Raw genomic sequence first — 21120 nt, 5'->3', positions numbered from 1 at the left:
AAGCAGACTCTTAAATCATTCCGACTTTGAAGTTTATTCTCGTCCGCGCTTCGATCACAGCACCATTACAATCAAGCGTCGCCATGACAACCGATAGAGAGCTGCTGATCGTTGTGATTTAGATGATTTTGAGGACACATTTGTTTCTACGCTAATGTTGCCCCAATCGCTTCTTTTTTATTATTTTATGAGACCCTCAGATCAATGTAATAATCACAATGAATGTGTTATTGTTTTATGTTAATTAGGTCTTCCCATATTAATTTTGTGGCTTTGTGTTTAATCCTATGTTTGTCTCTTTATCTTTAAGATTTTAAATTGATTTCTCTTAGATAAGTGTAATATTTTCCTTTGGGCTATAGTTCACCTTGTGAGTTAGTTCAATTCTGCATGTTGCTTTTACTAAGTTCCCTGCTAGATTATCTCCCTGATGATTTGTAAGCCTCAATAACCTTCTGAAATAGTTATATTAGTCCCCAAGAGCCCCAGATCTCGCTGAGCTGAGCTTTAAGATGTTCTTAAACAATAAAATAGACCTCAGAGCCTCATCTTTGTAGTCAGTGCATCAAAATTAGCCTACTTTTAAATCTATGTCAGAATTTACTGAGCTCTAAAACTCTAAAGCCACAAGGGAGGACTTGCATGTTTACAGACAGACAGACAGACAGACAGACAGACAGACAGACAGACAGGCAGGCAGGCAGGCAGGCAGACAGACAGACAGACAGACAGACAGACAGACAGACAGACAGACAGACAGATAGATAGATAGATAGATAGATAGATAGATAGATAGATAGATAGATAGATAGATAGATAGATAGATAGATAGATAGATAGATACGTGGTGTTCAGTATTTAGAATACCAGTATTCATTAATCGAAGTCCTCCAATTGTTCGGCAACGTTTCATTCCAAATTCCGAGCTACCGTGAATGCTGCACCTTTCATGTTTTTGTGACGTCGGCGTAAGGGGGCGTAAACTTCCTGGTTGGGATTTTACTTTCTGTCAACAGAAGCCGTGACGAAGGTTGGGTCGGATGTGGATGGTCGTTTGGTGCATGGCGCGTGTTTTGAAGCTGCTTATGGAGAAATGTCTTGGGCCGTGAGTAGTGAGGAAACAGGAAGCGATTCTTGTGGGATGGAAGAGGGAAATAGTGACAATGAAGGGTGGAAGATAGCAACATCAAAAAATGAGAAAAAGCGGAAAAAACAGAGATCAGTTCAAGGGGAATCTAGTTCAGAACAATCCAGTGATGATCATTCCATACATTCCACAGCACAACAAAATGAATTCAAAGTCATATTCAAAGTCGTTAATCAGGCAGACTCTTTTACAAATTGGAATCCGGTTCACTTAACAAAAACCATCAATAAACTTGTCGGAGAAGTCAGAGGTGCCAGAATTCTGTACAGTGGAGACCTGCTAATTAACTGCAGAGACAGCGCCCAGCAAGGCAAAGCAATACGGATCAACAAAATTGACGGGATAAGAGTTCAGTGCAGCCTAATGGAGAACAAAAAGATCAGCAGGGGAGTCATTGGAGGAGTTCCTCTAAAAATTTCTGAAAAAGAGATTCTGGAAAACATAAGCGGTGCAAAAGTAAAAGAAGTAAAACGGTTAAAAACAACAAGAAACGGAGAAAGATCTGACAGTTTATCAGTGCTAATTAAATTTGAGGAAGAGCAATTACCAAGCAAAGTATTCATCGGTTACATAAGCTATAATGTCAAAATCTACAATCCTCCACCATTGAGATGTTTCAAATGCCAAAAATTCGGTCACATTGCAGCAGTTTGTAAAGGGAAACAGAGGTGTGGAAGGTGTGCAGGAGAACACGAATATGGTAAATGTGGAAAAGAAGCTATAATAAAATGCTGTAATTGTGGTGGAGAACATACTGCTGCTTATCGCGGCTGTGAAGCAAGCAAAAGGTCTGAGGAAATTAAAAAAATGAAATTTGAGCTCGGAATAACCTACGCTGAAGCTGCAAAAAGGATCCCATCTCAGTCAGAAAAACCCAAACCTACAGTTCAACACACGGCAAATTCCAAACCTCTAGAGAATCAAAAAATTGATGAAGACTCACTTATTGTTAAAAAGACAAATTTTGTTCTTTTCATGGTAGAAGTAATTAATTGTACTGCACAAACAACAAAAAAAACGGAAAAAATCAAAATAATAGTGAAGGCTGCAGAAAAATATCTGGACATTAAAGATTTGAACTGGGAGATGGTTGGAAGTATGATGGGAGGACCGATGGGACCATCAGAAACTGGCAGAGTTAAGATGACCTAGAGTAAATTAAAAATTATATGGGCAAATGTGATTTAGTATTATGTTGGTTTAAGTTACACAGGTTTTTTTTTTTTTTTTTTTTTTTTTTTTTTTTTTTTTTTTTTTTTGGGGGGGGGGGGGGGTGAATCGTTTTCTGTTTTCTTGCTTTACTCCATATCAGTTGGTGGCGGTAATGCACAATTCACAAGTCTGCCAACCGCCATAAAACCCCATAAGAAGAAGAAGAAGAAGCCGTGACGAAGTTCAGCTAAGGCGACGTGTTTGAGGAAAACTTCGGCTCTGTTTTAGTACCGATTCTTTGCTCCGAACCGTTTTGAATTCACTTTTCAGGCGTCGCGCTTCTCTCAGATGTGAAAATGACTTTTTGGAGAGTCCTCCTGGTAGCGACTGTGTCTACATGTTGGCTGATAGTGTCTATCGCCGCAGATGCGGCCCCAACTAACAGCAGCAGCAGTAGCAACATCACCAAGAATGCCAAACCCGTCGCGGTGAACTCCAGCCAGGGAAACTCCTCGCTGGGTAAAAACGAATTGCCCAAAAGCTTCGGGGTGGACGGCTCCATGATCCAGAGGGCCCTGTACGTCCTCATCGGTATCACCATAATCGGAGTCCTTTACTTCCTGATCCGAGCTGTGAGGTGAGAATCACAGACACGAGCTCTCACCTGAACCGCTGTACTGCCAAAACAAGCTCAACTCTACCGAGAGGGCAGTTTTAGAATAAAAAATGCATTTGTAGTCAAACTTAATCAAAGTTCAACTCGTTTGATTTTAATTCGAGGAAGTTTATAAGTTAAACAAAGTTATATATCCGTGAATAAATTCCCAGACACCCGGATCATGGCAACCGCAAACGGACTTTAACTGGAAGGAAACCGAGCTTATATATTTTAAAAGTTGGTGAACATAAAAGCAGCGCCTAAATGTTTGCGTTAAAATGAATGTATTTGAACCCTACCCTTAAATGTTACTATCCAGATAGCATTTTAGAAGAAACGTAGCTTTACTGGCTGATCATCTTCCATGGGGGAAAATGTTGTTATGGCTGCAAAGGTTTTAGCCGTTTGCTGCTGTGGGGCACGCGGCTTTGTGTTTCTGCAAGATTTGGAAGATAGTGGAGGCTGTCAAAAACTGTTGGATTACTTCCTAAATGTTTTAATTAAAAGTGGAAGCCTTTGAGATGACAGCCAATCAGCCCGAGAGTAGAAACTATACCTGAAATCCCAATGAAGGAGTGATTAGAAAAGAGGAAAAACTCATTCAAGACTATAACTGAAGTTGCATCAGGCCTCCTCCTCAGGGATGTCGGGGACCAGGGGCGGATCTATGATTATAGGAGATCAGGGGCTTAGCCCTAAGGGTGAAGATGAGATTTAGACTTTCTTGTAAATCCAGTTCTAATGTAAAATATGACAGATAACTTGATTAAAGAAATTTCTAGTACCGTATACTACATGCTATCACACATAATATGGGAAGAAATTAATTTACCTGCAGGTCTTTAACTGTGTTTATTCCTCTCTTCATCAACAATAAACTCTGTGGATTTGGTGACATTTGATCATTATTTACCAGAGATATGAGAGGGAAATCAGATATTTTAGCCACCTGATATAATCCATTCCCCCCATAACATGGGGAAAAAATTAAAAAATCCTTTGAAGTTTGAAACTGTCATTATTTTTCTATATCATGTTTGAAAAATTATTATTTTATATTTTTTTTAACCCAAAATGGTTAAAATAAATAAGACTATTGATTTAAAGATTTTTATGAATATATTTAATTCTCAATTCAAAATGTCCGGAGTAGCGTTGCTCCAGACATTTTGAGTTGTGAAATCTTTATGGGTGGAAAACGTGTCCAGTGGTTCTGGTTTGAGCTTTTTTGGGGGGGAATATTTGTAAATTTTTAAATTGTTAGATACATTTAAACAGGAAATGCATTTCATTAAGATCATCCAAGGGAGAACGGATTATATCAGGTGTCTAAAATATGTGATTTCCCTCACATATCTCTGGCAATTAATGATTAAATGTCACCATATCAACAGGGTTTTTTGTTGATGAAGAGAAGAATAATCACAGTTAAAGACTTGCAGGTAAATAAATTTTTCCCATGTCATGGAGGGGGGATGGATTATTTCAGGCAGCTGAAATATCCATTCTCTCCTCTCCTCTTCCCATATCTTTGGGAAATAAAGAGCATCTGTTTTCCAACTTTTTACAAATTTGTTATGTGTGATAGCATGTCGTACACTAGAAATGTCCTTAATCCAGTAATCTGTCATATTTTACATTAAGATGGGATTTACCAGCAAGTCTACACTTTCATCTTTTCAGGAAGTCTTCATTTTTGTGTCCTGCTATCAGCCAGTTCACATCATCTTATATCAGTAATAGCGCAATCTTTCCAATAAAGATGCGTTTAGCTCTTGGTTCAGAAGCTTCCAAGTTAGACTCACTTGAGATCTGTCAGATGTTGTTTAATGTGACCATGTAATCAGCAAACTTTCTTTCCTCTTGATCAAGACGCTTTATTTTCCAAAATCAAAACAAACTTAAATTTTCTTACCACAACATGACGTGACAGGCAGATCATATCGGCTCATTTCGTTGCTTTTTGCCACTCAAAGAAAAACAACAATAATAATCAGAAGCGGTCAAAAACTGTATGGCTGCGCTGACTGAATCAAAAAGCTCACCCCGCCCCAATAGCCAACTCCAATATAATCCAGGTGCTGCAGTCACCTGTCCATAATGAAGGGGCGGAGGCGAGAAACAACGTAAATTATGAATGGCAGCAAAACACAACTAAACAAATTCATAATTTCATAATTAAGTCAGTCAACTTATACTTCAAACCAAAATATTTCATGTTCATATATATCATACCAAAACCAGATAAAAATAGTAAACTAGAAATAAATATTCAATCATAAATCAAGCATTTGGCTCCAACAATCAGCAATGAAAAATGATAGATATACTTTACATTTAGGAAAACTTACTTTTATGACTTTTATTTCTGTCAGGCTTAAGTGACAAGTTGGAAAAAGACAGATTCTCTTGCATTTAAAAAAAAAACAACACAAAACCGCTTAAAAAGGACCTCATCTATTTATTTATTTTACAATTTTGTAAACAACAGCTGCTGATTAAACTGGATTTTACAACAGTGAAATTATTATATGAGTTGTCTGGAATTTAGTCAGAGCTTCACATCACTGGGACGTCAGTCTGTTTAGCAACAGCTAGTGGTGAGGACTTCTTCTGTACAAGAATGCTACAGGCTGCTTTCCTGCGTATGCTGACACCATCTGGTGAACTCCAGTACTGCACATTTTACTCAGCTCAGCGAGATCTGGAGCTCTTGGGGAAACAGCTGTAGCCCAAGTAGCCACCCCCTAGATCCGCCACTGTCAGGGACTAATAAAGGGATTTTAGAAGGTTATTGAGGCTAAAAGTAATCTTACAAGTAATTGAATTTAAAAATTGTCTTTATTATGCCCCAAACTGTTAAACATGAATAATCTGATCTAAAATCTATCAATAAAAAAGAAAGATTGTGTAGAATATTAAGAACATAAATATAGTGAGAACATTCATTGGTTGCAAATCTTACATTTATTGTTTTTAAAAGCGTTATCCATTTAAAATCATTGTAACAAGAGCTGACCTAATGAAGATGCAGGGATTTAAAGAAACCTGTGGTGTTGCGATGCTTTAATCCATTACTCATTCCTCATCACTGCGTCCTTACAGCAGCCAGCTGACATTTATCATGCTCTCTGAGTCACGGGTTCTTCCACTTATGTTTTGGTGTTGATTCTTCCCCTTTCAGATCATTGAGCTGGCTGTAAATACCTGTTTTTCATGTTGAGCTTTTCTCTCTCTCTTTGTCTGGATTCTCTGTCCAGAATAACCTTTTCTTTTTAAAGAGGCAACCTTTTATTTCAAAGTTGTGTCCTGCTGTATTTTTCTTAATAGAATAGTATATTTCTTTTGAAAAGATGGGGAAGTGAGAACGTGAACCAAAAGGTATTCAATCAATACAAACCCAGAGGTTTGACTCTGACTCAGAAGACAGACCCTGAGCTTCCATCTACCAAGACCTAAGTCACATTTCTAAAGACAGGAACTTCCACATCTTTGAAAAAAACTACAGCCGGTTTAAGAAAGGCGTTATAAGCTGAAAAACAACTTTCACCACGGGAGGTGACGTCAGGGCCTTGACTTCTTTCCAGGCACCAAGCTGGTTTACCTAAAACACTGAAACAGCCCACCAGCAAGAAAGTCCGCTGGGTCATTGTCCCAGTGAGCTATACGGAGTCCCAGCAGTGATTTATAAACAAAAAGCTCCCCAACTATGATCTCAACTGAATAAATAATCAGTCTGAGGCGTCAATGCTTTCAGAAAATGATCCATTTGTCTTTAGGTTGAACAGTGAAAGTTTTCATTCATGAAGATAATAGAAATTATCAGAAAAATGTCAGACGTTTGGGCCATAAAAACCACTAAGGCCTGTTAACACTCTTTCAGCATCAATGTACACCATTTAAATTTATGAAGAACATTAATCAAAATGTTTTTAAACGTTGCAGCAAATAGCTTATCTAGGTATTTTTTTTTTTTAGCAGTATTTAAATGTCTGCTATTTCATGTTTTATTGATGGATTTTATATGAAACATTCCAACATATTTTATTTTTCTGTTTATTTCTAAAGTCAAACTAACGAACTATCTGTTCAGTAATATTTAACCCACATATTTGATTAATTTGACCTAATCAGTGAAACACTTCTAACTCTTTCTTATGTTTTTAACATTTCTTGACATCACTTCCTTTATTTTATATGTTTGTCTATAAGAAAAGAAATGCAATCATTTTAAAATAGCTTTAGTTTTTACCATAAACTGTTTAAATAACATTAATAATTTAATTAATAGTAAAAATGTGTAAAGATAGATTACTCTGTTTGGTCACTTCTGCTATTTATTTGAATATCACTATTTCACTCACTATTTTGGAGCCACCTTGTCCTAATGTGGAACTGTCTGTTCATCAGAAAATGTATCATTTTAGTTTATTTTTGTTTTAATAACTGTGATTTTATATTAATCAGAATTTCTTTACAATGTACTTTTTACCCGGTCAGATGCAACACAAAGGCTAAAACAGAACAGGTTTACAATTAAATATGAGAAGCATTTAAATTGACAAAATAAATATTTAAAATAAGTAACTATTGGTTATATGAGGTGGTAAAAATCAGATAAATTAATAATTTTTTCCAGGATCAGTATCTGTTGAAAGAAGCAACATAAATAATAAAGATATATTCATAAAAAGACTAAAGTAATGTTATATGGCCTAATAAAGAAACTAAATGTATAAACTTAAGACTTTAAAATGTTCTGTTCTGTAAAGATGTTCTGATAATAAATTATTTGACAGGTCATTTGATTATATAAAAATAATAATAATTATAATGTAATTTGAAAGCAGGGCTGAATCTTTTTTTCATTTGGTTTTACTTCCATCGTTTCAACCCAAAGTTTTTCATCTCTTTATCTCTCTCCGGGTCTCTGTTCTGTCCCGCTACATCTATTAGATTCAGCGGTTTGATTCATCCTTCTGACTGTGAGTCAGATGTTTTCCTCAAGCGTTTTGGAACCACAACCCATCTCACCGTTGAGTGGCTTCTGCCTCTCTTTAAAAGCTCGGCTGTACCTCATCATCAGAGCCGTCTGTCTCTGCATGTCCTCACACCGTCATTTAACCCTTGGCTGTCTCTCAGACGGTTTTCACACTACATGTTATTTCCTGGATTTAGAGGCCATTCTGACCTCAGATCATCAGAGGCTGGATCCATCTGCCTAAAGTAGCAATATAAGATCATTAAAATAGCGTCTCTAAGCTTATATTAAAAGTTGTTAATTAGCCCGTTAGGAGTTAGCATGGTCAGCAGCCTGTAGCTTACTGTGCTATGTTTATCTTACAGATTCTAGATTATGAACCTAAACTGTTAGAAAAAAAGAGGATAAAACAAACTGAAGTGTTTTCTCAAAAAAATAATGCAACCCTTTTGGAATTTATTTAATCATATTTTGTTGCTTTAACACATTTCTTTCATGTTTACAGTGTAGGACATTAAACAATTGTGTTAAAATAACTGAATATGATTAAGTTGATGCCAAAAAATTTTTTTTTTTGTCAGTGTAGCCTTCCTGTTCTCTGCTGCACATCTCGCTTTTTCTTGCAACTGAAACACGTTCCTGCCACTGAAGAAAAACAGCATCTATGCTGATAAGATCTAGCATGGTGCAAACAACCAAAAGGAAAAAGGATGTTTGAGTTTCTAAACAGACTGAGAAGGATGTGTGATTCTGGTCATCGGTTGACTTCTTGGTTCGTCACTTTACCAAAAAAAAAAAAAAAGGCTTTTGAAATACATTTAAGAAAAAGACTTAGACAACTTCATATTCTGGTAGATGACTCATGCAACAAATGATCCATCTAGTTACAGACTGGTGGCCTGAGTTGTTCGATAATCAAAGAATTTGTTTTCTGTCAGGTTGAAGAAGCCCGCCCAGAGGAAGAAGTACGGTCTACTGTCAAACTACGACGACTCGGTGGAAATGGAGGCAGTGGAGAGCGAGGAAGACGACACCCTGTACGAAGCTCGCAGCCTGCGCAGGTCAGAGGTCAACTTCACACTTGGCAAAACGTTTCTGTTGAAGCCTCGTTTTTCTGCATTGCTGTCATTCCTCTTCTAAAACAGAGACCAGCAGCAGTGGCTTTGAGGCTTAAACTTGCTTTTATTTTTCAGACAGTTAAAAAATCAGCATCAATGCTGTTTTTAAACTGTTCAGGTCTATAATATTTTAATAACACCAGGATTGGGGGGGACCCTTACTCAGCATGCAGTGGAGAAGGATCCGTAATATTTTGTGAATTATAAAAATTTCTAATACTTGATATATAATATTATTTAACCTTGTCTATAGACTTATTTAATATATAGTAAATAATGTATTAAACTGTATGAATACATTAAAACAATCTAAAATATGTTAAGTGGCCTCTTTGAAATATTGCATTACTCCAATTAATACTATTATTCACTGATGATCTGTTATCTCGACTGAAGGTGCGTATAAAGTAAATTAATAGTTATTCCCTAAAACAAAATCCGAATAAGAACCTAAACCAACTTTTCTTTTTGTCCATTTGTTCTTTAGCTCTCAGGATTACAGCTTTTAGTTAGCTGTGACATATCAGAGTATCTTTCAATAGGTTATCTATGTATTCTATATGCTTACATTCTTCTTCCATGGTCCTAAAATAACACCCTGTGAGTTAAGTGGACTTCCTTAAAGGTGACCTATGAGTTCCTGGAAAGTCACCTATAGTAATATAACTACTAAAAGTATTTTTATATTTGATTTGTTCAGTATAAATTATTATGTTTTCCCTAATTTCCAAAAACTCCTATAAAAGAAAATCTAAAAATAGATTTTTTTTTTTAAATATCTCCAGATCTAAGCTCAGACTAGGAGATCTTTGAATTTGTTTGCAAGATGTTGGATGATTGATCAGAGCAGAAAACATGAGAGAATTTGATCAATAGAGCTTCTGAACTTTGTTCTGCAGGATGATCTGATCAGTGTAATCTTTTGTACAGATGAGTCCTGCTGCGCCACGTCCAAAGGATCAGAGCCGCTGCCCTATCAACAGGCCGTATTGATTCCGGACCAGCTGGAAGAGGACGAGAACAGACCAAACAGTCGCTGAAGATAAAAAGCCAAAAAACTTGAAGCTGCTTGAAGAAACTGAGCAGGATAATCATTCTTTTTTTAAATGTGGGGTTGGATGTTAGAAATGCTGCTTTCAAGAAGCAGATGGAACAAGTTGGTGGATCCTCCTGAGACCAAACCTTTCTCTTATCTTTCTTTAAGATCGTTTGTTTTTTTCTTTAGAATAATTTCTTTAGGAATTCTTTTGTTGTATTACTTCATCTTGAGTATTTTTGAGTATTTTTGGGTCTGACTTTGCGCTTTGAACTACTGACATGCTGCCGTGCAGAGAGACCCCTCCCTCCCAGCAGGGGGCAGCAGGGATTGGTCGGGATCTGTCCTTCATCCTGCTCAGATAACGAGTGTTTGGAAGCCTGTTTGGTATTGATGTTGATTTTCTGGCATATTCAAGTCGAAAGGATGACAGTAAAACTTTGTACATATATCCGATTTCTAATGACTTTTTCAGGCTCTTTGATGTCACCTTTAACGATGTGATTAAAATCTTATTTTGAATAAAGAAATAAATTATCACTTCTCTAGTTTACATATTTTAGTATGACTCTTGTTACCATTATATGTTGCTTTGCCTTTTCCTGTAACTATATCTGAATAGGTGCTAAATGTGTTAAAGCATAAATTGACAAATGAATAAGAATATGAAATTCAAGATAAACTGTTAAAGTCAAACTAGAAGATATACAGCCAAAAAAAAAAATGCTAAAACATCTAATAAAGTGAAATATTGACAGATGAATCTAAGAATGAGTTTTAAAATATAACCGGATATTATAAGAAAGGTTGAGGACTATTTAATATTCATCCATTTACTGTCATTTTTTATAATTTATTTTAAACAAATCTACACCTAAAAATCCTAATAGAATCTTAAAAAAATATTAGTAATTTTAATAGCTTTCTTGGTTTTTATTCATAAACCCTATAAATAAAAATATTGTACAAGATAATAAAAAAAAAATCTATCACTTTTATGTTTGACCAAACCTTTATGATTAGTACTGTAGTGGCAGGGTTCTTCCAGCAGGGGTCACTAGTCGCCCAACTTTAACTCCATCTTTGTTCATTCAAAAATGAAAACAACGGCTTGATTTTCAGCTAACTAAAACTTATCTTTAACATTTACAAGAAGGAAATAATTTATTTCTTATAAGATTTTCAAAATGAATTATTATACCCTATATAATGTAAAAGAAAAAATATCTAAATATTGCCTCTTCAGTGAATATCAAAACACTAGAATTTCATCTGAAGTCTTCTAATTTTTAATTAGATATTTTTCTGTTTCTGTTGGCAAATTTTAAATATATATATATATATATATATATATATATATATATATATTAATTTTTTTTCAAGCAACAATTAAAAGATTCATAAATAAAAATCAGTAGGATCACACAAGCTTGACCAAATATATGTTACTCCTATGATGAATTACAAAATGTGCCAATAATGTTCTAGAATAAAAAAAAAAAGATGAATGGATTATGCCAGTTTTTTAGAAATGATTTCTAAAAAAACTTCTTACGGAATGACTATGACCTGGATGACTGAGAACCTTCATCAGCATAGAAATGATTAAGAAATATGTTTAGTGAAGGCTGTCGCTTTACATTTATGCATAGTCAAATACTCTTTTTTTATTTCCACATAAAACATTTTTTTTATAAATAACAGCAAAGTATCAAAGTTGATGTGTGTTGCACATAAATATAAAATTACACAATAGGAACTTTAGTGGGCAATGTAAAGGTATTTAGTAATTATAATGTTCATGATGTTATATAATTTTTTATTTTTTTTTTTTACAGTGTCCTGTCTGGCATTGTGGCAATAAGAATAATTGTCTTGATCCAAAAGGAGCCCAACAGATTTTACTTTCACAAGTGTTGCGGTATGGCAATTGCCATACTGCTCCACTTGTTTCATGCATATAAATTGCTTTATTATAATTATGCAGGGAGTTTTACAGTTTATATGGACACTGCAATGTAAGTAGAGCAGAAAAACAGAAGAAGAAAAAGGAAGAAAAAAAGGAGAAAAGATGAAAGAAAGAGGAGATAGAAAGGAGACAATGACAAAACATTTTCAGTCTGCTTCATCACCTGTAACGAGATGAAAAAAGAACAGCACAACCAAAAGACATGGTACGAGATATACAATTAAGCAACACCTTGAAACTATCGCTAAAGTTATATTATTAAGTCTGACATGTACTCTGTGTTACCTGAAGATATGAATGTGGGGTTTCTGTTTGGAAGTGAATCTCTAAGTACCTGAAGCCTAGCCTGTTATATAATTTGATGTTTTTTGTGAGTCATCAAAATCCTTTAAATCCCTGGATTTTTTTAGTTCTGAAAAAATAAAGAATAAAATTAATCACAAAATGAGTAGAAATATGCATTCATAGACCAGATGTAAGTGATACAAACATATTTTACAGCTTTGGTTTTGTCGTAATTAACATTGATGGTATGTGATGTTTAAATGTTCACCTCATGGAGATGTTGCACAGATCAGAAAAGTGTTTTAGCAGATTTATAAACCTCAGAGTAAAGGATAATTTCCAAATTACATTTATTTGTCACTTTATGACTGTATGCTCCTGTGTGAGAGGTAGCAAAGCATTTTCCCACAGTACGGTCTGTCAGGAACACACATCACCGGTGGCTGTGAAGAGCTGGACCGTCACTGTAAGTAGCCAATGATGAGTGGGTGTGGAGCTAATGACTGATAAGTATCTGAGCCAAAGCAGAGAGAGAGGAAACGATAACAGGAACGACGGCTCCCAGAGGAGCAGAGGGGCGTGTTTCAATTACGGAGTCTGTGTGTGATGCTGGTTCTCCCTCAGTTCCCAGCTCGGCCTCATCTCATCAGAGGTTAAAACAGCTCCTGAAGACACAGATGCAGATATGTAGTGTAGAAATTTGCAGTTTAGGTAAACAATGTAGAAGATCCCCTACCAAAGGTGTTTATTTAGGGCCTTTCATTGATGTGAGAGAAAAACGTAAGTACATGTGACGATGCAGCAGCTTTCAAATTCCCATTAGCAGGGATAACTGTCAGCAGCTTTTTTTCTCACCTTGTTGTGGAGCAGTTTTAACTTCCCTGATTCTGCAGTTCAGTTTGGTCTGCTGTCATTTAGACATGTTTGCTTTGAACTTAAACTAGGCCCCTGCAGCACCTTGATTGACTAACTCATCTTTGAGTGAGTCAATCAACTCTGCAAATCCTTGGTATGCATAAAGGATTTTGGTCCAATCAATGGCTGCAACATGTTCAGGTCTTTTAGCTATAAAACAAGCTCAAGTCCTCAGTCCGCCACCATCGACTCAGCACCTAACAGTTGTTACATGATTTCTGTCCAGCTGTATTAGCAGTTCCTCATCATCCCCTGCTACAGGTTTTTGCTTTGTTCAGATGCATCTTTGAAAATCTAAGTCATGCCGCCTTATTCCTAGAGAAGGTCAATTCATTCAGACACATCTGTAAAATAGAGGGTTTTTTATGAATACATTTTAAATGAAATACATTTTAAAATTAAAGAAATCACCAACCATTACAATGGAAAAATACTGCTGTACAATAAGGCAAGCCTTTCCATAAAAATTAAAAAAGGAAGTAGCCCACTTTAAAATCTAAGGCTCATAAATTAAAGCTAAAGAAATCTAAATTGCTTTAAAAAGCAGTGCCATCACTGCCCTTCTGTTGTAATTATTCTATGTAGATAGTTCATAAAAACATGCTTTTATAACCTCAAATAATCTTAGTTTTATGAAAGTCACAGTGGAGGGGCCAATGAAGCATGTTTGGCTCCTGAGCTGTGGAGTCCAGACACCTGTTCTAAGGGGGACTCTGACCCCTCTGCTGGGTTTTTCTTTTTTTTTTTCCTATCTGACTTCCTAACTATCAAGACCTGACCTCTACTAGCTGCTGCCAGTAGATGCTGAAATTGGCCCCTTGGGGTGTTTAACATTTCTCTGAGTTCCATTCTCTATCCTTGGAGTAAATCTGCAGTGATTTCAACTCCTGCCAAACTCCCTTAAACAACAGGAAAAACCTTTCTCCCAGTCAATAATCTAACGTGATTAGTTGGTTTTACTACACAAATAAACTAATGCAAGCTCCATGGCAGAGAGGTGAAAAAGATCCTGCTGTGATTGTAACAATAAGTTTGGGTTGAGTTGGTTTGGGTTTTGTTTATTCCTTTTCAAAACTCTGCAAAAGGCTAAGTTTGTGATTAGTTTGTTTTTTGCAATTAATGTATGTTTGTTTGTGTTGTTGAGTTTTACATATTCCTATTTTATAGAATTCAGTGTAATCTTGGGTGTCAAGTAAACATCAGAGCAGGTCATTATGATACATCTTGCATAAAAAACCTGAAAGTCAATGAGCAGGAACTCTATGGAACGGGCATATAGATTATGGATCAAACACTGATAGTAACAGGAATTTAACAAGAAGGGTAAAAAAAGACATATGTACTTAGTTGCACATTGCATTACTCATTGTTTTCCGTACCTAGTAAATGCACATAAACCATAAATTGTTCCCATATTGGTGCTGAAAGACCTCTACTACCGATATTCTATTCTATTTTTCCCCAGCTCTGTCACAAGTACAGAGCAATGAAATGAACTCTCTGTATTTTACCCATCCTCATGGGGAGCAGTGGGCTACCACTATGTGGCGCTCGGGGAGCAGCGTGGGGTTCAAGGGTCTTGCTCAGGGAGCCAGAGTGGCAGATCCAGGCTCAAACTCAGAACTCCAACCGCGATATCCTAACCACTAGGCTGCCACTCCTCAAAGCAGGCATTAGGGTGAAGGGTCTTGCCTAAGGACCCACACTGGCAGCTTATTCCACCCCATGATACGTACTTACCACTTGAGCTAGCCGGCTGCTATTCTATTCTATTCTATTCTATTCTATTCTATTCTATTCTATTCTATTCTAATAGCACAAAAAGAATACATCTGATTGTTTGGGATAACACTGTGATTTATTGTTTTAAATATAATTACAACTTATTAGTTTAGAGTACCTGAAGTTCAAGCATACATTTTCCTGGGACTGAAGCACAATCCATGAGACTGAGGTGGGAACTGAAGCCTAGCCAACATCACACCATCACTCTTTCAGACCGCTCTAATTGAAACACGCCCCCTGGCTCCTCTGGGGCCTGTTGAGCTGTTATCGCCTCTGCATGTTAAGCTCTCTGATTGGCTGAGATGTTTATCAGTCCTTAACACACCAGTATTCATTGCCTTGTTAGGTATGCTTCCCTCTCCCAATTTGTTTTGATGGGGCTCATTTTAAAGAGAATTATCATAGATACAACAAGTGACAATTTAATTTAAAATGAATATATAGAAAAATAATTATTGTCTTTTCTAATTTGAGGAAATCATCCTCAACAACAATGACGCTGCGCTGAGAGTAATAAACTGGCGCTTGATGATGTGCTTGATGGTGCTAAAGATGTCTGCTTTGACTCATTTTAAATAGGCAGCTCAGTTGTGAGGATTACCGTAAATTTGTTACGTAGTCTCTTACCTTCTGGAATTAAAGCAGGTTTTTCAGAGAACGAGAAAGAAGAATTTCATTGAAATTCAGACTTTAGAAATTCATTTCTCCAGCTAAATACTTAACCCTCATGGATAAAAGGGAGAACAGTTTTCATGGAAAGAGTTTGGTAGCAAAAAAATATCTCTAACAGTGCAGTGCACAAAAACATTAAGATATAAAAAAAAATGCACATGCATATGTCTGTGCACCTTGGCTATATACATCCTAATTCACGTAAAACATTGGACAGCAAATATTTTGTGTCTATGCAGGTTTTACACATGTTGGATGTTCTTGAATCTCAGAAGTCTGGCTTCCCAACCTCTACCCTTAATTCAGAAATGGCTGACTTACGCATTAATAGTGAATTTCACTCTACTACTAAACAATCTTTATCTTTGGACCTCACCCAGAACATCTCATCAAAGAGTCACACCTGTATTACTGTACAAGCTGTTTTACTGCTTTAAATAAACATGGTTAGTTTATTTTGTCTGTTTTGCAAATAAAAGGGATGCATGTTGGCAAAGTTTATATCATTAAAGCTCCAGGGTTTGATCCTTGTTCTGAAGTGTTTCTGAACAGAGTTGACATGTTTTAACCATACATGTGTACATTTTCTCTGGAAGTTCCTGCCCACAGTCCAAAAACAAAACTATTAGAATAATCGGTGTGTCCATATTGCTCAATTAAAGGCTGGGTGTGTGTGCATGGTTGTATGTCTCTATGTTTTTTCTATGACTTGCAACCTATCCAGAGTGTCGAGATGTCCCCCTTAACCCAAACAAGCAGAAAAAGATTCATTTATATTTTGCCATTAATAGGAAGCCGGAGTGGCCGGAGAGAACACACGTATACACAGGGAGAACATGCAAACTCAATGCAGAAAGACCTCGGGCCGGGAATTGAACCCGGAACCTTCTTGCTGCAAGACAGTGCTTTTGAGGAGTTCCAACCTGCTGTTCTTTAAATGTTTGCTTTTATTCTTGCAAAATGTAGGAAATATCTATCTTTAAACCTTGGCAAAACTGATAAAGAACTAAGAGATATGAAACTATAAAGCCAGTTTTGGCATATTTTTCATGCTATTTTCCATGCTAGATTTGCATAGAAGATAAAACAATAATTTTTTTCTGTTTCAATCTTATGCTTTTGAGCACACTATGATCAAAATAAAATATCGAAATATATGAAACATGTAAAAGAAAATCTCACAAATCAGTTGAGGAGATGAAATATCAAAGGAGTTTGCAAAGAAAAGTTCAACTGCAAGGTTCAGTCTGACTGTTAAACTGAACCAAGTAGCTTTTCTTAACACAGTTCCTTTTGACTAAATAAAAATAAAGTCTAGTTTTCTATTCTAGTCACTGTGAAGTTTTTCATCTTTATAATTTATTATATAGTAATAATAAATTCAGGAAACAACTCATTTATGTTCATGGCTTTATTTGTGTACATATAGCTGATTAAAAACATTTAATTGTATCATAGATAGAAAAAATCACAGAACAACAAGAGATTTTTCTAAACATCACAAAGAAAAAAAAGGTGTGAAGGAACAAAATAAAACTTCAAAAAGCACAAAATCTTCCTTTAAAACTAAGGAAACTGAACCAGCTTCCTGGTTCTTCTGCTAAACGCCAGAACTTTAAAGCCTTGACGTTAAATCAGAAACTTTCTACTGAGCAAAAGACAGATGTGAATATCACATGGAGTCACTTCTTAAAGGGCTGTTTCTTTGAAACAAAACATTAATGACAATCCTAATTATCATTATTCTAACAATAACCTCACTGTAATGTATAGGACTCAATCTACAACACAGAGGATCATCCTCCACCAAGCTAAATTTCTTTAATACAGAATACAGGCTTTAAACACATAATGGATGCTTCCATTTGAGTTTCCACACAAAACCGGTCCACTGGTTTCTTTTACTGCCAGCGGGTTCGGATCAGTCCAACATGGAGTGCAGGTAGAGGTGCAGCTGATTCTGCTCTTCTGAAAGACCATCAGAGTCTCCATCTTCTGAACTCTGGTTCCAGCTGGAGTTTGGTGAGAACACGCCCTCCAGTCCCTCATCATCCCCTAGGCTCCCAGCCCGGCCCCTGGGGGCCACCCTGTGGTCCTGATCAGTCAGGAGCCGGTCCAGGAAGTTGATGTACTTCAGAGCGTGTCGCAGGATCTCGTTTTTGCTCAGCTTTCTGTCAGGTGGGTGTGTGGGGATGAGGCTCCGCAGCTCAGCGAACGCCCCGTTGACATTCTGCTGCCGCCAGCGCTCCCGACTGTTGGTGAAGACCTTACGGACAACCTGGGGATGTGACCCTGAGGGACAGAATAGGACGGGTCAGGAGGAGTCCAGAAAAGATCCAAATGACATTTCAATACCACATGAAGAAGAATAGTGATGCAAATATAACAGACTAAGGATTCAAAGACAGAGACGTTGGATGTTTCACTTTAGATGTTAACTGGAGAAATATACATTTTTTTCATATTCCAATAAACACTATATAATAGTAATGCACTTGATAATTTAAACATTTTTTTATCATTTTTGGTATATCCATCCATCCATCAGTTTTCTGACAAGCTTTAGGGGTAAGTGGGGTTGCGAGGTGTGCTGGTGCCTATCTCCAGCTGTCTATGGGCAAGAGGTGGGGTACACCTGAACAAGTCACCAGTCCATCGCAGGGCAACACGGAGAGAAACAGGACAAACAACCATTCACACACACACTCACACCTAAGGAGAATTTAGAGAAGCCAATTAACCTAACAGTCATGTTTTGGGACTTTGGGAGGAAGCCGTAATACCCAGAGAGAACCCACGCATGCTATGGGAGAACATGGAAACTCCATGCAGATAGAACCTGGGCTGGGAATCGAACCTGCAACCTTCTTGCTGCAAGGCAGCAGTGCTACACTGAGCAGCAGCCCCTCTTTTTTTTTTTTTTTTGAAAAAAAAATTATTTTGGTATAAAGTAATGGAAAATACAAATAAAAAATAATAATGAAATATAGAAAAAAAAATTCATATTCGCACGTTTTATTTGCATCCATAAGATGCATCTAAGTAAAAGTGTTTTTTTAAGGTGAATATAAACTAAACAGACATAATGAATTAAAGCATGTCATCATTTGAACCTAGAGACTTAATGAGCTCACCTTCACTCAGGGTCTTCCTCTCATTCGGACCTCCTCTCTGCTTCATTAGGATGCAGGTCTCTGAATCACTGAATAATAGAAAAAAATATCACCGTTAATTATCATCATGACGTCAACAATAAACTTCGTTAGACTGAGAAGCTCCTGACCAACATCTGAAATGAAGAAAAACAAACTGCATATTTTCTGCTTCTTGGATGATCTGCTGTCATTTTTCTCACCTGTGGAATCCACGCGGCTGATGGATGATGTCTCCCTGTGGTTCCTCGGTCTGCCGGAGGACTGTCAGCAGATAATCCAGACTCATGTGAGGCTGAGGGTCCATCTGAGATCTCTCTGTCCCACCGCTTGTTTTTATAGCGACCAACAGACCCCCCCCCCCCCCTCCCTGTTTGTCCCTTGGGGTGTCGTGTCGCGTCCTTTCCGGGCTGGTTATGACAGCCCCATTAGAGGACTCGTTAAACTCTGGCTCCCAGGAAGCGGCCCCCCTGGGACCTGCAGGAGCCAAGGATCCGCCCCCTCCTGCAGGAATCGTGTTTTCCTGCTACTATCGCCTTCTTCCTTCGTCACGACCTCCTGCACATCGTGCCCCCCTCCCCGGCCTCTTTAGGATAAGCATGTGTGATTTGTACTTTACCTTTATGGACATTTATTTGATCATTTGTTGAATAGCGCAAATTCAATTCAATTCAGTTTATTTCTATAGCACCAATTCACAACACATGTCATCAAGGCACTTTACAGTTCAACCAGATCATCCAGTCAGTTTGATTCAAAGTTTTCTATCTAAAGAAAACCAGTTGATTGCATTGACTCATTGACTGGAATACAATCTCTGACACTAAGCATGCTTGTAGCGACAGTGGAGAGGAAAAACTCCCTTTTAACAGGAAGAAACCTCCAGCAGAACCAGGCTCTGTGTGAGCGGCCATCTGCAGAGGCTGACTGGGGTTCAAGGAGACAGGAGCAGAGATACAAAAAGCAGCTGTAAAAGGCGACCCCATCCAGGAAACACACAACCAGGCAGACGAGCTCTGAGCCAGCTCCCATGCCAGAGGATGAAGAGAGCGCATCCAGTTAGTCACAGTCAGAGAAACAGGACACTGGAAAAATTCAGTAATAGTAATTACTGTACAGAATTAATGATCAAAAAACAAATACATATTTATGATTTTGTTTTTCATTTTACAGCAATCACTCATTTTCAATTGTTCTGGAAAGTCCACATCTATCTCCAGGGAGATTATAGGATATTGTCTTTCACTGCTACATCTATTTAGGAAGAATCTTCCTGTTTTAGGATAGCGTACTGCTAGTCCCAGTTATAAAATAAACCTTTACATTTCAGGAGGGACGGAGCAAGATGGGGAGCTAGGGGTGGCCATTACTGACAGCTTTTTGCACAAAGTGTACAGATTAAATAATATTTCATTAATTACAGTACATGTCTATATTTTGTAAAATTAGTCTTGATCAATAGCGCTCCTGAAATCCTGAAAGTCCTTCATGGAGTTCTTTGAAATTTAGCTGTTTTTTAAAGTGATTTCATTTCTGCTCCTTATGGTTGATTGTGGCAACTAACTGTTTATTATTTGCCTTTTATGTTAGGTAAAAGCTCTCCTTCTCAACCTGACTCAGATCTGAGAGATGAATCCTTCAATAAAACAGAAACCTTTCAGGAAGACATGATCTATATTACTATTCGGGTTGGAAGAGAAAATCTTTCACAATCTTTTTACAGGAACAGTTGTGGGTCAGTTTTTGACTTCTCTGTTTCCCCTTCATTGTTTCTTCCAGCCCTCTGAAGATGGCCAGGAGACCACCTGAGTTTTTTCAGAACCCAAGTTGTTTGACAGTCAAAGTGACAGATTTTCTCAGTTAGATATAAAGTTAATCTGAGGCATTTGCAACATCTTCTCAAATTCAGTTTGAAGCTCTTCAATCCCAGTCCTCAAAGTTCAGTGTTTTTCACCTTTAAGTTGAGACTTTGCTTCACGCTTCCATCCCCATCTTGTTTAAATCCTTTAAAATGGTTTCATGCACACATGCTGCTAACATGGAGGTTTTTGTTTCCCTGTTATTTTATCACAAATGAGCACAAGGGTCCATGTATTAAAGCCGCCTGATTAAAAAATGCTTTCTGCAGCAAATGAAAGTGTATGAAAAAGAGCTGATCCAACAAATTAAAAATAAATAGGCCCTTCTTGTGAATTTGATGGTTATTATTCACAGAGAATAAAAATCTAGAATATTACACAATATAAGTAA

At 37.1% G+C, this 21120-nt stretch overlaps 2 protein-coding genes across 2 annotated transcripts; one reads left to right on the top strand and one right to left on the bottom strand.

Annotated features, from left to right (window-relative positions):
* The first annotated feature begins 972 nt into the window (after positions 1-972).
* Positions 973-10632, top strand: fam174c (family with sequence similarity 174 member C). The gene is made up of 4 exons (XM_038286869.1): positions 973-1030; positions 2542-2936; positions 8877-8999; positions 9987-10632. Exons 2-4 carry the CDS (start codon positions 2656-2658, stop codon positions 9988-9990), a joined length of 408 nt encoding a protein of 135 aa, XP_038142797.1. The 5' UTR covers positions 973-1030; positions 2542-2655; the 3' UTR covers positions 9991-10632.
* A 6513-nt stretch (positions 10633-17145) lies between these two features.
* On the bottom strand, positions 17146-18032 carry LOC119784229 (T-cell acute lymphocytic leukemia protein 1 homolog; the record flags this gene model as incomplete). Its single annotated transcript, XM_038286183.1, has 1 exon — positions 17146-18032. A coding segment is annotated over one exon (393 nt), but the record flags the coding sequence as incomplete, so codon positions are not given.
* Between the last annotated feature and the right edge of the window lie 3088 nt (positions 18033-21120).

Source organism: Cyprinodon tularosa, unplaced genomic scaffold (genome assembly GCF_016077235.1).
Source record: "Cyprinodon tularosa strain WSP-4 unplaced genomic scaffold, ASM1607723v1 ctg106, whole genome shotgun sequence".
In the NCBI taxonomy this organism is placed as follows: Eukaryota; Metazoa; Chordata; class Actinopteri; order Cyprinodontiformes; family Cyprinodontidae; genus Cyprinodon; species Cyprinodon tularosa.
The sequence above is the reverse complement of the archived record's forward strand: the minus strand, read 5'-3'. Positions and strand labels throughout refer to the sequence as shown.

Coding starts and splice junctions, on each gene's coding strand:
- fam174c (XM_038286869.1), top strand. CDS start 2,656: ATGACTTTTTGGAGAGTCCTCCTGGTAGCGACTGTGTCTACATGTTGG. Junction 2,937..8,876: donor TTCCTGATCCGAGCTGTGAG/GTGAGAATCACA, acceptor GTTTTCTGTCAG/GTTGAAGAAGCCCGCCCAGA.